Here is a 24286-nt window from a genome sequence, read left to right as displayed (position 1 = left end):
ACTGACTACGCCACCCAGGCACCCCCACCCCAGATTTTTAACTGACCTCTGGATACTTTGGATGCATTCCTCTAAGTTGCAAGATTGGTCACAATGGTATGGTCACCGTGTTCCTTGGTGATACATGATTATAAGATCCTTTCTGCAAATCTAAATCAATTTACATTCTCCCCTTTACTCTTGCTAGCACATCAGCTATTTGACAGAACAAAATGAGATCATTTTAGTTAACCCACATTTTTTTTCAAACAACTGGTGAGGATGAATTCCTTTTGACTTTTTTTTTTTTTTATCCATCCCTGTACCTTCTGTAGTGAACTCCCTGTTCATGCTATTTTTTCTTTTGTGTTTTTTTTTTTTCTATTGAATTTCACTTTTTTCTTATTGACTTGTACATGAGCTTTACAGATTAAGGATATTGTTACATTGTCATATATTCAAATCGATTGTACTTTTCTGTTTCTTCCAATGTTGTCCACGCGTACGATTGACATTTAGGGTTCTGGAACCAAATGCAAACTCAAAATTCATCTCCTAAGAAAAAAGCCCACTCGTGCCCCTCCAAAGGGTTTTCACGCAAGTCCGACGTGAGGTCCCAGCCTGACACCGCCCCCTCTCCTCTGCCGCAGCTGATTGGTCCAGCAGCAGATACCTGACAGGAGCTGAGCCAATCAGACCCGCTCGCCCGGAAGGTAGGAATTGGGACTAAGATCCCGCAGTTTGGTGTGAACTTTCCTTTTGTGGGGGGAAAAAAGGCATAAAACCTGGGGGCAGTCATGCAGATAGCTTCTTGGGATCTTGGGATCTATCTGGGGATAGACAGAGCCACGGAGATGTTACCGCCAGGGGAAGGGGATCTGGATATTTCCACGTTTCACCGAAGTTTCAGGGGCTTCTGAGGCACAGACACGTTTGAGAAACACTGTCATGAGGGTGTTCTAAGGGGTGGTGCGTAAGTGGCCAAGGGCACGGACACTCTAGCCAGGTGGCTTGGATTTGCTACTTTCTGGCTCAGTCAACTTGGACAGCTATTTAACCCCTTTGTGCCTTAGCTGGTTACTGGTAACATGGGGATTAATCATTCTTCGCATCTAATTTATGGCTCACATGCAGTGCTTAGAAAAGACATGGTGAATAAGCACTCACATAAGAATCGCCTCTATTATTGTCGGATTCTTCCAGAAAATCATTATATAGTTTATCTTACTAAATCGCTCACCTGCTCAACAACCTTCAATGGCTCCCCGGTTCCTTCGGAATAAAGGCCAGAGCTGAAGCATGGTTCCTAGCACATACACTCTTTGTCACTCCAGCCACTGTTACCAGATACTGCCTGGAGCTTCTCCACATCTAAAGCACCATTAGGAAATGCCCCCTTCCCACCATCTTCCTCCCAAAGGCCAGTGAGTCTTTCAAGGACTATTATACATTTGATCTCATTCCCCGCCCCCCCCCCCCCCCCCCCCCCGGCTTTCCCCACTGGGATCAATCTACTCCATTAACTCTTTGCACAAGGCCAGACTTGTCACCGACGGCTGGTTTTGTATGTCTGGCAACTAAATTCTCCTCCCCCGTGGGCTTGGAATTCTCCAGGGGCAGGCATCTCCATTATCTCGGCTCCCGCGTCTGTCGCGCAACAGTCTCACGGGACTGCCCTCCCTGGACCCTCAGGTGACCCTCAAGTCACATGCTACACGCACATTAATCTAATCCTACAGCTGCCCTTTCCCGTGTCCCTTCCAGAACTGTTTTATTGAGGGTCTCCGGTGTGCCAGGTCTGGGGCTGAGGGGGCAGGAAAGCAAGACAATTAGGTCCCTGCGGGCAGGGAGATCTACAATCCAGTAAACAAGAAATTAAACCACCGATTGGGGGCCCACGGGCCAAACTGAGCCTTCGGATTCTCTTTCAAGGCTTCCAAAACCAGCTAGGTGGGCTGGACCTTCCCTCTGTCACTGTCCTCTGGCCAGAGACATTGCGGCAGGAAAGCGTCATTCCACGAGAGCCACGGGGCATCTCAGTAACCGGTGGCTACAAAGGACTTCTTACTGGTTTGGGGCTCACGTCAAGCGAGGTTTGGGGAGGCCTGAGGAAGCCGGCCTGCAAGCCGTCAGAAAGTGGGGAGAAGCCTACGATGTGGTGTCTTAGTTAAGACTGAGGAGGAGAAAAGCCTCACCTGTAATAGGCAGACAAGCCGCTGTCACCCCGATGCGTGGGGGAGGGGATGTCGGGTATCTGGCGTCTCAGGAAGGGGGAGCGGTCTGGTTGTGGTCCTGTCGCCCCAGGGTCCCAGAGCGGCCCAGCTCATGCTGGCCTTCTGGGAACTGTTTCCCAGGAGAACAGAGGACAGGGGACCAGCCCAGCCTGCCTGGTAGAGCCAGCCCACCTCCTAGACATACCAAGACGAAGCTGGTGCCCGTTCCTGGCTTTCCTTTCCCAGCTGGTGGTCCCCAGGCCCTCCCACTCCCCATCGTGGCATATCTGCTCCTGCATTCACCGTCCCCGCCTGCCTTCTGACAGCATCTGAATCCACTTCTCCAGCTAACTAAAGACTGCTTATCCCCAAATTGCTAGTGAATCACAAGCGAGATAAATAAGTGCCGGGTGGGGAAGCGGTAAAACATGTAACCCCGGGGGCGTGGGGAGTGAGAAATCACGGAGAGCTTCTAGGTGGAGGTGACCTTTAGCGTGGGACCCAAAGGGTAGGAATTAACTAGAAGGGGAGAGAAAGAAAGATCCTTCTGGGTCAAGAGATCGATTCAACTACTCTTGGCTGGGGGCTTGTCATGGGCCGGGCCCTGCAGCCGCATTTTCTCTGCTGTTTCATTGCGTTTTCACAGCCCTCGGATGTGGTTAAGTACGAGCGGCTAACACTGACAGCTCTAAGCATCTTTCATGGGGGAGGCCTGGCTAGAACCCTCTGAGGTGAGTACCGGCATGTTATATAGCTGGGGAAACAGACACTGAGATCCTGTTACCTGCCCAAGGTTACCTGACCGCAGGTGGGGGTGGCTGGGCATCGAACTCAAGGCAATCGGACCCAGACTCTTTAACCATCAAACCCCGTGGCCTTTCTATCTATTCTTATCCCCACTTCGAAAACAAGACACCAGGAGCTCCTATAATTTGCCATGGTCACGGCCGGGACTCCAACTCAGGGGCCTAACTCCTAAGCCCCGTGATTTTTAGAATCTTAGAAAACGTATGTGGGCTGCTCACTATTTTTTTCACCAGCGTCAATATCTACTGTTACTGCACCTGTAGAAAAGTTCTTTGGCCAAACGCCAGACAAAAGGCAGCTTTCAAAGCAGGCAGAGAATCAAGTTTACTTTACATCCACCTACTACTATGATTCTCTTTTAGATTCAACTATATTATTGGACAGAGAAGGGACAGAGATGAGCGATCCGGAAAGGTTTGGCTTTAGTCAACGACTGGGAGGCACAAACAAGTTTGGACAGTGTCTGCGTGAGAATATCTGGAGAAATCTGCCTGTCGGGGGTCAGACCGTGGCCTCGAGCAGCGAGGGACTCTCCAACTTGGCTGAGACGTGGAATCCCTTAGGAGCTTGTTAAAAATACAGATGCCTGAGCCTCGGCCCCAGAGACTCGGCTTCAGGAGGTGGGGCCCGGGCATCGGTATCTTTAACAAGCTCCCCAGAGATTCTGGTCCAGGGGCGGGTCTCGGAACTGCCACTAAATGGAACAGGGAAGCCCAAGCTTTCGGGGAGTCAGGCCCAGAAGACCAAATGAAACAGTGTGAAAGCAGGGGGGAGAAGGCGGGCTTTCGGTTGTTCTGCGGCACAGAAGCAGGAATGATGAGTCAGGCAGAGACGGAACAGACTGCAGGTCTCACGTCCATTCGCCACCTGTTCATAAAGGCGGTGGTTTACTGAGCCCAATTACTCCGTCCCAGACCCTTTATGTGGATTATCAGAGTCCTCCAATAACACAATGATTACTAGGTATTACGCACCTAATTCTATTACCTAACAGCATTAGGTGCCACTGTAACCTCTTTTTGCACACGAGGAATACTAAGCAGCGAGCAGAGAGCAGCTTGCCCGCGGTCTAGGGCTGGTGGGTGGCAGGCAGGGGTGCAAGCCTGGCAGTCTGTCTCTGGAGCTCGGAGCTCCCTGCAGCACCGTGAGCTGGGCACACAGGGGTCTCCAGGCCCAGCCTGAACGTACGGGGCGGCCGGCACAACCCAGGCATGGCCAGCGTGAGGGATGGCAGGGTAGTAGAAAGGCCAAGGAAGGGTAAGCGTCCTTGAGCAAAGACACAGGATGCAAGAAGGAGGTCTGTGGGTGCGGGATCAGCCTCACGACGGACGGGAGACTGGGGCAGCTGGTCATTCCCTGAGCAAAGGCTGGTGCTGGGGATCCGGTGGTGGTGGACGGGAAGGGTGCTGCCCTTGACCTCACGGTGCCCATGGCTCAGTGATGGGACAGACCTGAGGTTTGTTCCCCAGATATTCATTTAATTACAGGGACCTGGCCTGGCTCGGGGGAACAGCGTGTGTGTGTGATGTTCGAGACGGGATCTCCGAGGAGATGCCTTTAAGCTCTGCTCTGGCGTCTGCGTAAGAAGGAGTCCCCCGCAGAGGGAACAACACGGTACGAAGCCGCCAAGGCAAGGAAACGGGGTTCACTGGAAGACAGAGGACTTCGGCTGGGCTGCCGCCAGAGTGAAGGGGGTGTCCTGAGATGAAACCAGATCCTCTGTGTGGACGGTCATGCCAGGTAAAGGCAGGAAAAGTATTTCAGGCCCAGGGAACAGCCCGAGGAAAGGCTCAGAACCCAGAAAGGGGCAATGGCCACAAGTAAAGCCTCCTGAACCCGAGGCATTGTTCTACAGGCTTCGTACCCAGTGTGTGGGGTGATGGGAGTTTGCGAGGACAGTGAACAGCGACAGGGCCGCTGGGGTAAAGGCCAAAATGTGTAAGTCCTGGGACTGTCCTGAACTTGTGGTGGCCGCTGGCCGTGTCTCCTCCCCACTTACAGCTTCCCTTGGACCAGCAGTAAAATCAGAAGGTTGCCCCCTTACGGCTTGTGAGTGATCAGATCGTTATATTTCAGTGTTTTAAAAAACTCGGCAGAGGGGCACCTGGGTGGCTCAGTCGGTTAAGCATTGGCCTTCGGCTCAGGTCATGGTCTCGCAGGTGACAAGTTCAAGCCCTGCATCCGGGTCTCTGCTGTCCGCGTAGAGCCCACTTCAGATCCTCTGTTGCCCTCTCTCTCTCCCCCTCCCCCACTCGTGCTCACTCTCTCTCACGCAAAAACAAACTTTGGGAAAAAAAAAAACTCAGCAGAAACATTCTTCTGGATGCGTCAAGAAGACAACCACAAAACTTTGCTTATTGACAAAAAAATGGAAACACCAACACAGGACAGAATCGGCAAGGTGCAGGCTGGTGGCCCGCCCCCCCCCCCCCAGATGTTCTCTTCACTCCTCAGCCAGGTTAACCACCTGCTGAACAGTGTCGGAGAAAGGCTAGAAGAAGCCTGCAGACTCCGTCAAGCTTACAGATGTATTTTGTTTGGCCAACGAAGTTTGAAAATGTGGGACATTTTATATTTTTCAGCCTCTCTGAAAAACCCAAATATCTAAGTGACCGGATCCAAAGGGCAGCCGTATCTTTGGATGAGTCGCGCACACTTTTTCTCTATGCTTGTTCTCTACCACAGTCCCCCCCACCCCCAGCAGTGCCCGTCACCTGACGCACAGCTTCTATCATTAACATTACCTACCTCATTCCTCTTCTAGAAGCCTGCCTTGAATACTATGCATGTATGCATTTGTATGTGTATTTTTTTTTTTTACACTTACCCTGGGAATCTATGTCCGTACAAAGATCTAGCTCCCCTAGATCAATGAAGTCATACTTCATTGTCCAGTTGTCCAAATCTCTGATGTCTACTCATCTCATCATCTCTTGATGTATACATGTATATATACAAAGGTTCCACTTTCTTTCTTTTAATGTTTATTTCTTTATTTAGAGAGACATGGGAAGGGCAGGGAGAGAGAGGATCCCAAGCAGGCTGCATGGTCGGTGTAGAGCCCGACTCGGGGCTTGAACTCACGAACCTCGAGATCGTGACCTGGGCCGAAATCCACAGTCGGACGTTCAACCGACTGCACCACCCAGGCACCCCTAAAGGTTCCACTTTCTCGACGGTATATACCGTAAATGAATAAAATTTTACAGGATACGTAGGTTTATAAAATTTTACGGGATAAATACCGCGAAGTGGACTTACTGGGTAAATGTGTTAATGTACATTTTAAAATTTGAAAGATTTTAAGCTTAAAAGATATCACAAAATTGCCCAGGTTATATGAATTTACATCCCCAGAAAACGAAAGCCGTTTCCTGTCCGAAGTCTTTTCACTTACATTTCTTTAATGACTAAGGTGACAGAGCATCCTTTCATGTTTGGTGGCCCTTCGTATATCATCTGTTGCCCTTTGCTGACTTTTCCATTTGGTTCTTTTTCTCTACTTTTACCGATTTTAGGAGTTCTGTCTACGGCCATACCACCCTGAACGCGCCCGATCTCGTCTGATTTTAGGAGTTCTTTGTATATGAAGGACATTAGGCCTTGGCCATCTATGCTGCAGTTTCCCCCCCCACCCCGCCCCCAACTGTGGGTCTTTAATTTTATACATTGTTTTTACTTTGGAAAAATTGTAACTTTATTTGTAGCCACATACACGATTCTTTTCCTTTTGCTAGAGGATTTAAGTGTATTTATTTTGAGAGAGAGAGGCAGAGAGAGAATCCCAAGCAGGCTACACACTATGAGCACAGAGCCCAAAACGGGGCTCGAACTCTTGGAGTCATGAGATCATGACCTGAGCCGAAACCAAGAATTGGACACTTAACCGAATAAGCCACTCAGGCACCCCTATGTATATATACGTATATATATATATATATATATATACACATACACATATATACGTATATATGTGTATATATATATATACGTACATATATATGTATATGTTTTGTTTATATATGTGTGTGTGTGTATATATATATGTATATGTTTTGTTTATATATGTGTGTGTGTGTATATATATATATATATATATATATATATATATAGTATTTTTCAAGTCTTTATTTTTAAGAATTTCTATACCCAACGTGGGGCTCAAATTCACAGCCCCGAGATCAAGAGTTGCATGATATACCAACTGAGCCAGCCAGGTGCCTCACAGATTTGAATTTAAAAACCTGAATGCTTTTAGGTAAGGAATACATTCTTTTTTTTTTTTTTTTTTTCCAACGTTTTATTTTTTTATTTTTGGGACAGAGAGAGACAGAGCATGAACGGGGGAGGGGCAGAGAGAGAGGGAGACACAGAATCGGAAACAGGCTCCAGGCTCTGAGCCATCAGCCCAGAGCCTGACGCGGGGCTCGAACTCACGGACCGCGAGATCGTGACCTGGCTGAAGTCGGACGCTTAACCGACTGCGCCACCCAGGCGCCCCAAAGGAATACATTCTTTATTTCCCCCACAGGATTCAGCAGTGTTTGTACTATGTCCTCATAAATGGGTGACTTCATGTTTTTAAAGTTGTCTGTCTAGTCCCTTGAGACAGATTATAGAGGTGTAAGTATAGATGTATGTTTGTGCACAAGTGTTTTTACGTGAGTGTGTATGTGTGTGTATATATTTACTCTAGAACTTTTATGGTCTCGTTGTGAAATGAAACCATTTCAATTTTGGACCCATCTGCAATTTTTTCGAAGTAGGCTTCAAGCCCAGCGTGGAGCCCAGTGCGGGGCTTGAACTCACGACCCCGAGATCAAGACCTGAGCTGTGACCAAGAGTCGGTTGCTTAACTGACTGAGCCCCCGGGGGGGCCCTGCAATTTGTTTTTGGTGGAGTAAATGAACACAACCAAGAACTAGGACGAACTTTTCTATCTTTCTGGCAGGCAGCACAGGGGAGGGTGGACGTCAATGCCGCTGGCAGACTCAAAACAAACCTACGTTTGTCCCTTTAGAAAAATGAAGCAAATTCTGGGATGATACACATAGTCCCACCACCCAAAACAACTGCCTTTTCCCCATGCAACGTATTTCCTGCAAGTATTTTTGTTTCCTTAGTATGTACAGGTTTTCGTTTCAGAAATCTGTTTTTTGCCTGTTTCAGCATGTGACAGCATCTCTAACTGCTAACACTTGACGTTTTCACCCAGCAGTTCCCAAACCTGGCTGGGCAGCTGGCTTCCCATTGGAGCTTGTTTAAAAAGAGTGAATCCGTGGGGTGCCCGGGTGGCTCGGTCGGTTAAGCGTCCAACTGTGGCTCGGGTCATGAGTTCGAGCCCCGCGGCGGGTTCTGTGTCTCCCCGTCTCTCTGCTCCTCTCATGCTCTCCCTCTCTCAAAATTAAAAATAAATAAACATTCAAAAAAAAAAAAGAAAAAGAAAAAGAATCCACAACCCCACGGGGTGGACCCCGGGAATCCACGTTTTCAAGGAGTTCCGCGGAGGTGCCTGGGACATAAGCAGGACGCCTCTCCCGCCCCCCTTCCCGGCCGTACCTGTGATCGTCTGGGTCTCGGAGGTGATGGTCCTGGTGGTGGCCTGAGTCTGGGCGGCAGGCACGGTTTCTTCGGACACAAACTGGACCGTGCTGGGGGCGGCCCCGGACGAGCCGGTCAGTGGGCAGCCGCTCTGCTTATGAGCCACAAAGGCATCCAGGTTGTTAAACTGCTGCTTGCAGATGCCGCAGATGTGGATGTCCGGAGTAAGTTCCACCAGCACCGTTGTGCCACCTGGAACTCCATGGGACAAAGGGAAAGTCACAGATTAATTAAGCGGTCAACTCCAAACAGCTTCAAATCGCAACACCGACCAGATCGCGGCAGCGAGGGCCAGTTGTTGGCGCCATGTCCGTTCTGCTCCCTTCTTTTGTCCCAGCCAGCAGCGGCGTTCCCGGACCCAACTTCCGGCTCCTGGCACCGTTGCCCGTGGGGACACCGGTGGCATTTTACGCAAGAAAGTTCTTTGGTGTGCAGGGCGACTTGCACTCTGAAGGACCAGGAGCTAGTCCTATCCCAACAAAAGGTAGTTGTACTTCCCAGTCATTAGGAAAACCAACCCCTCCGCTTGGACAATCCTCCCCCCCCCCATCCAGGAGAACTACTAGTCTAAATAATCTTGGTCCCTTACATACTTGGGAACTTCTGGGAAAATCTGGCTTTCGTGATAAAAAGGGATTAGACATGGTTGGCACTGGTCCCCTGCTCTTCTGGCCTTGCATGCGGATGTGATGCCAGGAGCTTCTGCAGCCATGTTGTTACTATAAGGAAAATGTTAAAATCCCTACAGATGCTCATCCTTACTTCATTGATCCCCTGAATCAACCAATCCCTGACTTTTCATTAGGCTGGGATAGTTCAGTTTGTTACCTGTAGCCAAAATTCACTCCTAACTGATAGGAGTTTCTCAACAGTCCATAATGATACCAAAAGTTAACCATAATGATACCAAAAGTTAACAACGTGTTAACATTTGCAAAGCACTTCCCACAGTATCTGGCACTGTATAAGAAAGTGCTATGTAAATGTTTCCTAAATAAATACAATCAGGTACCTGGCTGGCTCAGACAGTTAAGCGTCAGACTTCGGCTCAGGTCATGATCTCACAGGTTCGTGGGTTCAAGCCCTGTGTCTGACTCTGTGCTGATGGGGTGAAGCCTGCTTAGGATTCTCTCTCCACCCCTCCCCTGCTTGTGTGAGCACACACGCATGCACACTCTCTCTCTCTCTCTCTCTCTCGGAATAAATAAAACTGAAAAACATATAAAAAAGATACACAATCAATGAAAGAGTCTCTAATAGGACTACCTTTACTTTTATTTTTAAAATTTTCTTTGCCTCATCATAAGGAAACTCACGTTAATAACAGAAAATTGGGAACAGAAGCAGCAGAAGGAAAATCACTCACAATCTTTCCACCTCTGGGTACCACGAACATTACAAAACATTTTCTTCCATTCATTAACGCTTAAAAATTAAGATCATTATGTACTGTAAAATTGGTCTTTTCCCCACATAATATCACATAAGCGTTATGGCTAGATCCCTAAAGTTTTTATAAATCTTATTATTTAATAGCACACAATCATATGTTATCCATGCATCATAACCTCAGTACTTACAAGGTCTTTATATTATTTCTAATTTTCCTCAAGTCTAAATCCTATGAAAACTACCTTTGTGCATATGTGGTTGGTATATATGCATCATAACTTTCTGAAAATTTATAAATATTTCCATTATGTTCCATTTTCCCCCAAGGTGAGCAAAGGCAAGTAACCTCTGTGTGGAAACACAATTTGGTTGACTTGCTAAAGACACAGGCTCTGGGCTGTGCTGTCACTTTTTAAATTTTATTTTACTTTTTTTAGGTTTATTTATTTATTTTGAAAGAGAGAGAAAGAGAGCGCATAAACGGCAGAGGGGAAGAGAGAGAGGGAGACAGAGAATCCCAAGCAGGCTCCACGCTGTCAGTGCAGAGCCCGATGTGGGGCTCGAACTCACAAATCGTGAGATCAAGACCTGAGCTGAAGTCAAGATCTGGACACCCAACCGACTGAGCCACCCAGGCACCCCTGTGTTGCCACGTTGTATAAGCCGTCTTGCAGAGTGCCGTGTGCACTCAAGTACATCAAAGTCGATGGATGGAAGAAACGAAGCCTTTTCTATTCCTCTGGAACACTGCCTCCCTGTCGCTGAGGTGCCCATGAGACTAACAGGGAAACGAGGAACCAGGAACTGAAGTGATTTGCATCCATGAGGATTCCTTAATGATCGAACAAGACTGATACCCAGTATGGAAGGGTCTTAATAACAATGGCTCCAGGATGTGGCCAAGTGTACAGGTCATGACCGAGACTTGCCTTAGAATCCAGACACTACGATTTACAGTGACTCGGGCTTCGTCTCTCTCGTCTGTAAAATGGGAAGTTTCTGTTGCGGAGGAAGGTGCCAAGGATTAACCGAGATCGTGCTTGTAAAAGGCCAGCACAGGGTCTCCATCCCCCGGCAGGAGTCTGGTGGTGCACTAAGTTACCCCATTTGAATGTGAGGGTATCCCCCTCTGAAAACTTGGGACTGATAAAATATACCTAACCTCCTGCCTTTGTAGTGAGAATTAACAGACCAGATAAAAAACACTGGGCACGGGCACAAGCTTTTAACAGCAACGAGAAAGAACCCCTTTATCTTCACTCCGTACTCCAAATCTGTCTCAGTATCAGAAAAATCTGGGTGTGTGTGTGTGGGGGGGGGGTGTTAAACATGGACACATCTGAGCCCCACTTTGGAGATACTGAGTCATAATGGAGGTGGGCGCAGAAGGGGCTGGTGTTTAGAGAAATCTCGGCTTTTCACAAGTTATGCAAGGAATACCCAGCCAAGTTTGGGAGGCAATGTCTTCAAAGCAGCCAAGAGAAGCGCTTACTATGCGCCCGGTATCTGCAACCCCCTGTGCCAGAGGTGGGTTCTCTAGGCTGTGTGCGTCCGAAGCGTTCAGGGTAAGGCCAAGGATCCCCTCCCCCACGTCCCCCATCTCATGGGTGGGGCCCAGGGAGCTTTTTTTTCTTTTCTCTTTTCTTTTAAATAAGCGCTCGCGCTCCCAGGTGGCTGGTTTGCGCTCAGGCTCCGGACCCCACTTTGGGAAACAATGCAGCGGGAGAAATGAGGTACGCGGATCAGGCTGCTGTCCTCGTCAGGCAAATTCAAATGAATCCCAAACTCAAAGAAAGCGACCACCGCCCCATTCCCCATTCAGATCTCCACCTTTCGTGCGTAAAAGGCTTTGCAGTGCCGCGGCCAGCCCAGCCCGCCAGACCTCATGCAACCCTCGGATCCCCAGACTTCAATGATTTTTGAGCCGCCAAGGCAGAAGTTTTCCCATCAGCGTAATCGCAGTTACCCCCCAAGCCCCCCAAACTCCGCCCGGAGGGGGGCGGGGAATACCCCGAGGGGGTGGCGATTGTCTGAACGGCGTGCCCTCCCCCACCGTTCCTTTGCAAGGGGTCTCGCCAGGCTGGAGAGCGCCCCCCGCCTTCCACTGGCTTGGGTGCCCCCATCCCAAGCCCACTCCGGCGCCCCCTGCCCGGCGCGCCCGCCGCGGTGCCCGAGACGCCGGCTCCGGGCCGTCACCCCGATTTCGGGGCCCCGGGCCTGCTCGCTGCGTCGCAGACGTGCTTGGGCCCGGGCCCCGGAGCGCGCACTGGGCCCCGGAGCGCGCACTGCGCCCGGAAAAGCACTTACTTTGCACCGAGTCCGGGAAGCTCTCGCCCTCGCTGGTCGCGTTCATGGCCGCAGACTGGGAGGTCCCCGGCCGGCCGGGGTGCCAGGGTGGGGGGCGCTGATCTACATGGTGCAAGCACTTTTCCTTTTATTTTTCCACACCCCCCAGCCTTCCTTCTCCCAACTCCGCCAGGCGGGGAGGACGGATGTAAAGCAAGCTCCACTTCCGCTGCCTAGAGGGCGCTGGCCGGGCCCGGCCGCCCCAGCCTGGCTTTGCATCAGCGGCTCCCGGGGGAAGCTGCGGGCCAATCCCGATGCCCGGGCCGCGCGGCCTGGGAGCGCGGAATCCCCCGGGATCTGGACCGCGCACCAGCGTCCCGGCGGGTTGGGCGACCGCGGGCGGCGAAGGATGCGCCCCCACCCCCGGCCGCCGCCGCCGCCCGGCCCGAACCCCTGCGGTCTCGGCCGAGGAAGTCTGGCCTCCCCGGCTCGGTCGCTTTTGCACCTGCCGCCCTGGGCGTCGCTCCCGGATCACGGGGGCGCTCTGCAGAGGGGACCGCGTCAAGCTGCGGTTGGGGGGTGGGTGCGCGGGGCGCGGCGGGCTGGGGAGAAACCCCAGCTGAGCGTCAGCGCCCGGCAAATCAGCGAAGCGCTGGGCGGGTCCCCTGCCCAGCTAGTGAAATACCGAGGACCGTGATCACGTGGATCATAAGAGTAACAACTGGGCTCGAACGCCCACCCCGCGGGTTCTGCACCCTTTATCGCGCCCTGTCACCTGGCGGGCCCCTCCTAGAACGCCGGCTGCGGGGTCCACCCCAGAGTTTCTGATTCAGTGAAGTCTGGTGGGAGGTGCGAGAACAAGCATTTCCGAGTTTCCAAGTGAAGTCCCAGTCGTTGGGGGACGCAGCCCTCCCTGATCTGTACCCGCTCGGTGGACCTCGTCTCCTACTTCCCTCGGGCTTCAGCGGCAAACCGCTCACCAGCCTCAAGTCTCCTGTGCTAGCGTTCTCTCCTTACCCACCTGCCCTCTCTTCGGGTCTTGATTCAAATTCACGTTCTTGGGGAGGCCAGTCGTGGCTAACCCATTCTATTTAAAAATGTTTTAATGTTTATTTACTTTTTGAAAGAGAGAGAGCGTGTGTGGATGGGGGAGGGGCAGAGGGAGAGGGAGACACAGAATCGGAAGCAGGCTCCAGGCTCTGAGCCATCAGCACAGAGCCCGATGCAGGGCTCGAACCCACGACCTGTGAGATCATGACCTGAGCTGAAGTCGGACGCTCAATCCACTGAGCCACCCAGGCACCCCACTGGCTAGCCCATTCTAATATCGAAGCTTCCTCTTCCCTCACCCGACTGCTCCCTGTCTCTCTCTGGCCTGCCTTTTCTTTCTTCCCAGAACTTATTACAGTTAGCGTTATGTATCTGTAGTGTATCTATCCATCCACGGATCCGTGGATCTAGGAGATAGATAATTTACTTGTGTATTACCTGTTCCCCCTTACACATTCAGAAGCTCCCAAGAAAGTGGGATTAAAAAAAACATCTCTGTGCTTCACTGATATATTTATCCCCAGCAACTTGGCCTAGTGCCTGGCACATAGTAGCTTCTCAGTAAATATGGCTGTATAACTAATGGAACTCCCCCTGCTGCCTCCTTTAAGGATTTGTTCATTCCTCCAATTATTTCTGTGTAAGTGTTGCAATGTGCCAGGCACTGTGCTAACCCCTGGAGGTACGAGGGTGATCCAAATGATTTGGTACCTCTCTAATAGAACTTGGCGAGTGGCTAGTGATTTAGCCAACACTAAATACAGTCCTATCAGCAGTGCGATTGCTTAACAGCGATAAAGTCTCAGGAGACGTAAAACAAGGCTGTGATAATGGCTGCAGGAATGGTCAAGGAAGGCCTCTCTGAGTAGCTAATAATCAAACTGAGAGCAGGGAAGGTCTGTAGGTGGTAGGTGGTGGAGGGGAGCAAGAGCCCTGAGGCAGGAATGAGCTGGATGTGAATTGGCCAAGCCCCGCCCCCTGCACGCCTCACCACTCTCCTCTTGCTTTGCTCAGACCAGTGCCATCTGCCATCTTGCTGTTGCCCCAGGGCCTCTGCATCTGTACCACCCTCTGTCTGGAATCTTTTCCCAGGACTGAATGCTTTCTGTCATCCAGGGCCAAAAGGAATGTCCCCTTCCTAGGGCGATTTTTCCTGTCTCCTATCTAAAGCATCTGCCCCTCTCGGCACTCCACCTTCACTATACCTATCCCCAGCTAACAGGATCTAGAAAGGCCCTCCCGCTTAGGGCAATGTTTATTTTCGAATGCTTGATTAATGTGCGCCCAGGTGCACACCTCAATCAGCCCCACCCGGATCCAGATGCAGACCATTTCCAGCCTCGCCACGCTTCCCGGTCAATGATGCCCCAGCTCCCCGAGCCCAGAGAGGTAAGCGTCCCTCTGCGTCTGTTGCCACCGATTCCTTTTGTTGGGACCAGAATTCTTCATATTTGCCTGCAGAGAAGAAACGCCTGGAGAGACCAAATTCTCAAGTCCCAGTCTGGACCTACTGCAGCTTTTCCTAGGGCAAGACCTGGTCATTTGCACGTATTTCACAAGCGCCGCAGGTAATTCTTAACTGAGATAAAAGCCTGGGCTTTACCAACTGGTGGTGAAGTCTGTAGGATCTGGAGGCAGACCGCCTGTTCCACGGCCACGTAAATCCGGGAGCTGCTTCGCGGTGACTAGTTGGGTGACATTGGGCAACTGCTCTGTGTCTCAGTTTTCTGTAAGTGGAGATAATAGGAGTAGCTACTTCATTAAGTTGTTTTTCAGAGGAAGCCGGTCCATACGTATAACGGGCTTACAACAGCGCATGGGTCGTATAACTGGGCAACACATCCCAGCTCTCTTTACTTTTTTTTTCTTTTTAATTTTGAAATGCTTATTTATTTTTTGAGAGAGAGAGCGTGAGCGGGGGGGGGGGGGGGGAGAGGCAGAGAAAGAGAGGGAGTCACAGAATCCGAAGCAGGCTCCAGGTTCCGAGCTGTCAGCACAGAGTCCGACGCGGGGCTCGAACTCACGGACCGTGAGATCATGACCTGAGCCGAAGTCGGTCGCTTAACTGAGCCACCCAGGCGCCCCTATCTATTTTTCATTTTTACTTGGTTATTATCTATCTCCCCACTGGCTATAAGCTCCAAGAGGGCATAGACCTGACTTATTTTATTAACCTTGTATTCTCAGAGCCTAGGACAGGGCCTGGTTCACAGGTGGCCTCAATACATTTTTTGGTTGTTGAATGAACTTGTGTATGTTTCCATCAGCTCAAATTTAACCATTTGCTACTATGCCCAGCCATATTTACTCTTGTACATGTAGATCACTGCAGTGGTGTTTGTTCTGGTCTTAAAATTCCCTCTTTTCTTGTTTTTTCTTTTTTTCTTTTTTCTTTCCATGCCTGTTTTTCTTATTGTAGGAGTATTACAGGGTCAGTGTTAGAAATTTGGGGAAAAAAAAACAGAAAAACATAAGGAAGAAAATAAAACACATTTATAATATAGTACCCAGAAATAGCATTTCTTTAAAAGTGAGCTCTACCTTCACTGTGGGGCTTGAACTCACAACCCTAAGATCAAGAATCACATGCTCTACTGACTGAGCCACACAGGCACCCCCAAGAAATAATATCTGATTGATAAATATACCTAAAGTCTTTTTTTCTTTGTGTCTATATACATCTGTGTATATGTATATATGCATAAACACACAAGTTGTATTCATATATTTTTTTTATTTTATTATTTAAAAAAAAAATTTTTTTTTCAACGTTTATTTATTTTTGGGACAGAGAGAGACAGAGCATGAACGGGGGAGGGGCAGAGAGAGAGGGAGACACAGAATCGGAAACAGGCTCCAGGCTCTGAGCCATCAGCCCAGAGCCTGACGCGGGGCTCGAACTCACGGACCGCGAGATCGTGACCTGGCTGAAGTCGGACGCTTAACTGACTGCGCCACCCAGGCGCCCCATCATATATTTTATAAAAATGTGATTTTAACTTACGTGGCATTTTAAGCTCCCTTTTTGGGGTATGTATTATGATCATTATTTTTAAAAGTTATACGAATAATATATGGCTACCGGAGATCCCACCATCCAGAGATAACCAGTATTCACTTATGTACTATTTATCTTTTTAGATTTTTCCATAGAAATACAATAGAATGAATCAAATGAACTGCTGATGTTTGTCTAATTTTAACTCAAAAATGTTAATTTCATACGGTTCAAATCAATACGAGTCACCATATTAATATTAGACTTCTGGTAGGGAATGCTGTTTATGTATAATGGTTGTCTCAAATTCGTGGTTGCAGAATGTTTGATTTGCAGCTGAGTGCATGGCCTCCTGGGAAAAGACTTTTTCCAGCCTCCTTTTTTGCCAGACATGGATCCATGACTGCATTCTCACAATGTAAATGAAATGTTGTGATGGAACGTCCCAGAAATCTCCTAAATATAACAGTGGACGTAGCCATTTGCCCCTTCTTCTTTTTCACTCCCTCCCATCCTTGCTTGGAAAGAAGATGTGATGGCTGGAGCTTTAGCTGCCATTTTGGACTATGAGAAGGAAGTTATACTCTAGGTATGGCTGGTTAGGTCCCTAACTTCTTTGTGGAGCTGTCAGCTGGACTGCCGACTTCTGGGCTTCGTTTACAGGAGAAATGCACTTTTATTTTGTTTCAGCCACTGTTACTTGTGTGTGTGTGTGTGTGTGTTTGTGTGTGTTTCTTTCACATGCAGTGGAATCAAATCCTCATCAAACTCAATACTTTGCGGACTGTTTCATAACTGGCTTTGATGTAGAAGGGTTTTCCTAGTTTGGTTGGTGCATTAGAATCACCTGGGAAGTTGCAAAATATGCAGATTCCCCCCACTCCATTTGTGGAGACCCTGGTACAGGCGGACTGGCAGGAAGCTTGGGCGTCTTTACGCTCGACGAGCTCCTTGGGTGATGGTGATGCTCTTGGTGTGTGCAAGCTTGTGCTTCTCACTGTTAGCTTTAATGGTTGCATGATATTTTATTATAGGATTGCATCATAATTTATTTGATGTGCTATTGGATGTTGTTAATTACTTTTTAAATGTCATAAGTCATACGCTCAGTGGCTTTTTTATTGGCCCAGGCGAACCCATTGCCTCTCTCTGCCAGCCGTCCTGAACAGAGCGGCCATGAGAACTTGTTTCAACACCATTTGGAAGGGTTTTTCCTCCCCTTTTCTTTTCAGATCATTTTCTCAATATGGTTTCCTTCCAGATGAATTTCTGGGTTAAGGATTACATTTCTTAGGGGCACCTGGGTGGCTCAGTCAGCTAAGCATCCGACTTTGGCTCAGGTCATGATCTCGCGGTCTGTGAGTTCAAGCCCCGCATCAGGCTCTGTGCTGACAGCTCAGAGCCTGGAGCCTGCCTCGGATTCTGTGTCTCCCTCTCTCCCTGCCCTTTCCCCACTTGCACTCTGTCTCTCTCTCTTTCTCTCTCTCTCTCAAAAATAAATAAACTTAAAAAAAAAAAAAGAATTACATTTCTTAAAAAGGCTTGGCCTGACTAGAATGCTCACGGTCTCTTCTGTTCTTACAGTTTTGACTACTTCTCACTTAATAGAATACAACCAAACAATGGCAAACTTCCTATAGGTTTTAGATTTAATCCTGCTACAGGTTGGAAATCTAGACTCTAGAATAAATTTAAATCTGTTGTCAATCCCGGGGCGCCTGGGTGGCGCTTAACTTACTCTGTTAAGTTAAGTAAGTTAACTTAACTTCCTCCGTTAAGTATCTGACTCTTGGTTTCAGCTCAGGTCATGATCTCACAGTTCATGGGATCGAGTCCCATGTCAGGCTCTTCACTGACAGTTTGGAGCCTGCTTGCGATTTTCTCTCTCCCTCTCTCTCTGCCCCTCCCCTGCTCACGCTCTGTCTCAAAACAAATAAATGAACTTTAAATCTATTGCCAATCCTTAAAAGATGACAAATTTCTCAGAAAAATAGGGATTTATAGCATTCTTTTTTTTTTTTTTTTTTTTTTTTTTTGAAAAAATGGAGAGATCTGGCAAATCTGGGCCTGGATTATCATACGTGTATAGCAGCACTTGCCTGGGTCTGAGAAGCCTCCCCTTCATATAAAGCCCGGCCTCTCCAATTTACCCCAGTCTCCACTCCTCCCTATTACTTCTTGATATCAAGATTGAGTTTTAGTCCCCTAGATCATTGCCCTTGTGCTGCATGTATTTGAATTTACCCAACATTTCCAATATGTTTCTGATAGGAAGAGGGATTTGTCCTTTCCTATGGTTTAAATATTTCTTTTGACTAAAAATCTCTGCCAGGGAGTTACCTACATTACCTGTGTTTGTCATTTAACCCTCAGAACAACAGAGGGGTAGACATTATTGTCATGATTTTATTGATGTAGAAACTGAGTCTCATAAAGGGTAAATAGATTTCCTCCAGTCAGAAGGCCAATAGAGGATGATTTTAGGTTAGAATCTTTGAGGGCAGGTAACATAAACTGCAGAAGAACCGAGATTTGCACAGTGTTTCAAAATCGATCTATAAGAATTATTTTCTTACTTAATTTCTGGAAGGAGATTTTCAGATACTTTCTTAACTTATTAAGAGAATATACATTTTTAAATCCTGGTAATGTTAATCATAACCAGAATAACAAGGTCATAATCACTGGATTAATTGTCATAAGTTTTATGAGCAAAGATAACCTTCTCTTAGCAAGATAGTTCATTGTTTCAAGTAACCGATTTTTCTCTCCCATTGTAAACATTTTTCTTCTTTTTTTAATGTTTATTTATTTTTGAGAGAGAGAGAGAGAGAGAGAGCGCGAGAGAGAGAGCATGAGCAAGGGAGGGAGGGCAGAGAGAGAGAGAGACATACACACAGAACCTGAAACAGGCCCCAGGGTCTGAGCTGTCAGCACGGAGCCCGACGTGGGGCTCGAACTCACAAACCGTGAGATCATGACCAAAGCCGAAGTTGGACGTTTACCTGACTGAGCCACCCAGGCGCCCCTCCCGTTGTAAACATTTTAACAAAAACAGTTTGCTATAGCGATCGTGCACAATCCACTAAAATGTAAGTTCTCAGGACAGCAACTTTTGTTGATTTTCTTCCTTACTTCATCATCTATAATAGGGCCTGGTACGTAAAAAGTGACGGACGGATAGATAGTATCCAAGTTCCTTTGGAAGATCACTATTAGAGCAAACCTTTGGCCATCAGAAGAAAGCATTTTTCCCTGTTTAGTGAAACATACAGACAAAAGTGTGATACGATGACTGAGTCTAGAAGAATTTCCATTGAAAAATTTTCCAGTGAAAATTGAAACATTTCAATTTCCATTGAAACTGTATGGTAACTGGTATTCAAATATTTTTTAAACCTCCCTTATTTTTCCAGACAAAGGCTAACAAGAATGGCCAACCCAGGGCTTTGTACTTTCAAAAGCACTTGTATGAACCACGTCTCCGCCCAGAGTTTGTCACAATTGCGCCGAAAATCATGGCGCGAGGCATCGGCTATAGATTTAATCAAAGGAGGGGGGCCCCGCCCTGGGTCTGTTGTCCTCTGATCCGTTGTCTGCTTCCCCTGCTCAGCTCTCCCTGTCAGGGCAGCTGACCCCCCCTTTGTATTTTCCAGGCTTTTAGGACTTCTGGCTTCCCACTGGGTTTGGTTAATGGACAGAAGGGAGAAGCCAGAGGATTCCTTCCCGAACCTCTCTACCTTGGGGGCTGTGGCTGCGTCCGCTCTGTGGCCCCAGATCCCAGACAGGCCACTGTGGTCTCATCTTCTGCCAGGTGACACTACTCCCTTGTCTCTGAAAACACCCCTTCTCCCTTTGTCCCCAGCCGCATCCCTGGGGAGGAGGGGTAGTGGCTTCCAGTCATTATTAATCTCTTGGTTGCCTAACTGCCCCCGTTTGGCTTTTCGGCTCCGTTATCCTGAGTGTATCAAATTCCCTGCTTTGAATTTACACCGAAATCCTCAGAGTTTGCTTCTCTGTTTCTGGTTGGGCCCTGACTGGAGTAGCTGTAATAAGGCTTGTAGGGCTTACAACTTTGTTGCTTTTCTGGATCCTATGACGGATTCCTAACTGGAGAGCGCCTCCCACTCTCCACGAGAGCGTGCTGGGAACTCACAGGCTCAGGCACCACCCAAAGGTGCTGGAACGGAATCTCAGGGCGTACGGTCCAGGCACGCAATGTGGAGTCACAACTTGGGTGACTCTAACCAGCACCCCCTGACCGCATCACTGAAAGCCCATCTGAAATCTTTGAAGGGGCCCAGGGCAAAACGTATTCCAAAATTGATTCACTAGCGATATTCAGCCACAGCCCTTACGTAAACATAAAAGTCCACGAAGAAAAAGAGGACAGTTAAACGAAGCGCTAAAACCCTCTGTGATGGGGTCCGCTCAAGACTCAACCCGTTGTGCATTAAGTGGTGATTACACAACCAATTATTTTGAGGAGAGTTGGCTTTGAGTCTTGCCTGGCCCCTCACCAAGGTGGCACACCTGTGTTTTAATAGTTATATTGACTTAGATAATTTCAGAGGAGCAAGCATACACAGGCCTTGCTTTTTCTTCCCCCCACTCCTTTATATAGTTAATGCATCAACATGAAAATACTCCAACAGCATAAAAGAGTATACAGGGAGAAGTGGGTTGCCTTCAACCTCCCTCAGGCCCCCAAGTTTCCTTTCTTAGGAAGCAGCTGCTATGATCAGTTTCTTGGGCGTTCTTCAGAAGTTTCCTACGTATGTACAAAAAAGTTTATGTATTCTCATCCATTTCTGTTTTCCAAATGACACCATGATGCAAACAACATTCTATATCCCCTTTTTTGCATGCCAATGTATCTTGGGAAACACTGGTTCATAGGGCTCCAGATCTGCCTCATCGCTTTAGGAAGAGTTCACTTGTCCATTGTACACGTACGTATGGTAAAGTGTATTCAAATCATTTCTGTTAATGGACATTTAGTTTGTTGTCAGTTTCTTTGTTACTGCAAACAAAGCTGCAACAAATATCTGTGTCTGTTTTTATATCGGTACAGGAGAGAGTATATCTGTAGAATACTTTCCTAGACTAGAACGGCTGGGTCCCACGCCATTTAAAATTTTGATGCGATTCCGATGGGGTTGTGCCACGTACAGCTCCTACCAGTAACTTGTCAGAGCACCAGTTTCCTACCTGCTCACACGATATTATCACATTTCTGATCTTTGTCAATCTGATGGGTAAAAAAAATGCTAAGTTGTAGATTTCATTTGCATGTCTTTAATTATGATACAGGCCTGAATTTAAGCAAAATGAAAGCAATTTTTTTTAATGTTTATTTATTTTTAAGAGAGAGAGACAGAGCGTGAGTGGGGGAGGAGCAGAGGGAGCGGAGACCCAGAATCCAAAGCAGGCTCCAGGCTCCGCGGTCAGCACAGAGTCCGGCGCAGGGCTCGAACTCACAAACCAATGAGATCCTGGCCTGAGCGGAAGTCGGACGCTTAACCCACTGAGCCACCCGGGTGCCCCGAAGGCAAGTTCTTAACGCTGATCTCCAACAAAACCAAACCCTGTCGTTACATTGTGTGTAATTGTTGACTTATAAGAGGTTCAAATATAATGCATATATGACGGGAGAGATACTTTGTTCCAAAGTTTGAACTCCAAAGACGGAATCTGAAAGCGAACCTCCTGGGGGTCCTCAGTGTGTTAGAAGTTAGCATGTAACACATCTGGGTGTGCCGTTTTCAAATGGTGTTAATTATACATTAAACATGAAATTCAAATCAGGTATTTGCTGAGCTGTTGGAACACCCTTTGTGACACCAAGGTTTGAAAACTACTGACCTAGTTCTCATTTCGCAGAGAGGGAAACTGAGACCCTCCCATTCTTGTGGGAATCCAAAACTATTGGAAAAAAAAATTTTTTTTTAACCTTTTTGGGAGATGTTTTTATACCCTTTTGTCATGATATAGTTTGAGCCCCCAGAAGTTGTGAAACTTTCATAGCCTCGTGGCCTTCACCCAGCTCCTGCCAAAGATCGTTTCATAGTCTTGATATCTCTGTCAGCACAGAGCCCGACATGGGGCTTGAACTCACGAATAGCCATGAGATCATGACCTGAGCCAAGGTCGGAGGGTTAACCGACTGAGCCACCCGGGCGCCCCCATATGGTGACCCGTTTATCTGGCATTGTCTACAAGACAGTGACAGTGACGGGAAGTACATCAGTGCTTACCAGGGTTTAACAGGAGGGGGAGGGTTTGACTACATGGAGGTAACATGAGCCAATATTGTGGGGTGCTGGAAACATTCTGTGTCCTGGTTGGGGTGGTGGTCACCCAAATCTATACCTGTGTTAAAATTCACAGAACTATACACGGAAAGAAAAAAAAATCTCATTGTATTATAATATAAAAAACCCATTCTATATTAAAATTCTAGTTGATTCTTATTATTTGCTGTAGTTGTGTTCTATAGTTATCATAACCGTTGAATTACAGAGCTCCTAGGCGAAAAACAAGGTTGGGTCTCTTGAGGCTCTGCTTATGACATTTTCATCAATGCATAACCTTATGTGTGTTTCTGTTTAAAGACATTTTATTTAACATATATTGTCGATTCGTTAGCACTGAACTCCGCCAATAGCATTGTTACTTATGCCTGAACAAACCTTACCCAACACACCAATGTTCTCTGTAAGGATGTCACAGCCTTCCTGCCTGCAGAGCACTAGATGTCGCTTCGGCACTTTGCTTGGGGCCGTTTTATTATTGTTAATTTTATTAAGGAATGTCTGTGCCCAACGTGGGGCTCGAACCCATGACCCCAAGATCAAGTCACATGCTCTACCGACTGAGCCCGCCAGTTGCCCCTGCTTGGGGGCTGTTTTAAACAGTTTGAGGGGTGCTTGGGTGGGTCAGTGGGTTAAGCGTCTGACTTTTGATTTTGGCTGAGGTCATGGTCTCATGGTTCATGGGATTGAGACCCTCATGGGGCCCTGTGCTGGCAGCATGGAATCTGGCTGGGCTTCTCTCTCTCTCTCTCTCTCTCTCTCTGTTCCTCCCCTGCTCTCTCTCTCTCTCTCTCTCACACACACACACACACTCTCTCTTTCCCCTAAAATAAATAAACATTAAAAAAAATGAATAGTTTGAAATCACCAACAAAAGCCACACACAGTGTGTAAAACGTGGCACAGAACAGACCATTGAAGACCCTTGCTCAGAGAATGAGAGCAGAATTGAGGAGGCAGAACATCGCCTTGGTTTGCTTGACGTCAGCTGGGAAGGTGGTGTCCCATGACCCAAGTTTCTTGCCCCTCTGCGCATGTCCCTGAATGACCAGGAAAACGTATCGAGTATTGATTTCAGTGTGAAATTTGAGCCAGCAGGTAAATTACAAATACTGAACTTGGGAACAATGAGATCTACTGTAATCACCTCCGTGTCGCTGTGTTTCCCACGTCCCCGAGGACCTAAGTGTGATGCCATTCTGGTCGTTGTGCTGTTAGATGAAAACTTCTGCGTGTTCTCACTAGCTTTTAGCTGCTTTTCCTTGTTTCCTAGTAACCTAGAATTTGGTGACAATGTTCATCGGTGGGGTCGATGTCCGCCTGTGGCACGGGGTACCCAGAGGAGCCCTGTCATCTAACAACTAGTGTCCTCTGTCGTGGGCTCTGGGACATTGTATCGACTTTTTCTCTTCCCCTGTTTTCTCTGTTCTCTTGCTAGAACCCCCGGCACTTGGAAGCGGAACTCCTTCCTGCCTTGGTCCTGTCGTTACGTATCATTTCTCTCTAACTTCCGTGTCTTGGTCTTTTTGCTTTGCCTTCTGGGGTATTCCTCTACTGTATCTTCCGGGCTTCCTGTGTCATCTTCCACTCCTACTCTCATGTTTTTTAATTTCCCAGGACTCTATTTTTGTTATCTGGATTAAGAA

The 24286-nt window shown here is 47.9% G+C and overlaps 1 protein-coding gene and 1 long non-coding RNA gene across 6 annotated transcripts in view; one reads left to right on the top strand and one right to left on the bottom strand.

Moving 5' to 3' along the window:
- ZFP64 (ZFP64 zinc finger protein) overlaps positions 1-12879 on the bottom strand; it is a 92223-nt gene extending 79344 nt beyond the window's left edge. Inside the window, exons 1-2 of one of the 5 annotated variants that reach the window (XM_019826352.3) lie at positions 12300-12879; positions 8559-8798 (exon numbers count right to left, since the gene is read on the bottom strand). In XM_019826352.3, coding sequence (XP_019681911.2) covers positions 8559-8798; positions 12300-12345 — 286 coding nt within the window. In that variant the 5' untranslated portion in view covers positions 12346-12879. The remainder of the gene's footprint in view (positions 1-8558; positions 8799-12299) is intronic. The other 4 variants (XM_019826350.3, XM_019826349.3, XM_011280752.4 and 1 more) reach the window with 4 other exon arrangements.
- A 1811-nt stretch (positions 12880-14690) lies between these two features.
- Positions 14691-21752, top strand: LOC123384269. The gene is made up of 3 exons (XR_006595079.1): positions 14691-14896; positions 19983-20140; positions 21695-21752. It is a non-coding gene; the product is annotated as an uncharacterized LOC123384269 (long non-coding RNA).
- The last annotated feature ends 2534 nt before the right edge of the window (positions 21753-24286 follow it).

The sequence above is a fragment of the Felis catus genome, chromosome A3 (assembly GCF_018350175.1).
Source record: "Felis catus isolate Fca126 chromosome A3, F.catus_Fca126_mat1.0, whole genome shotgun sequence".
Taxonomy (NCBI): domain Eukaryota; kingdom Metazoa; phylum Chordata; class Mammalia; order Carnivora; family Felidae; genus Felis; species Felis catus.
This window is presented reverse-complemented; position numbering and strand designations above follow the sequence as displayed.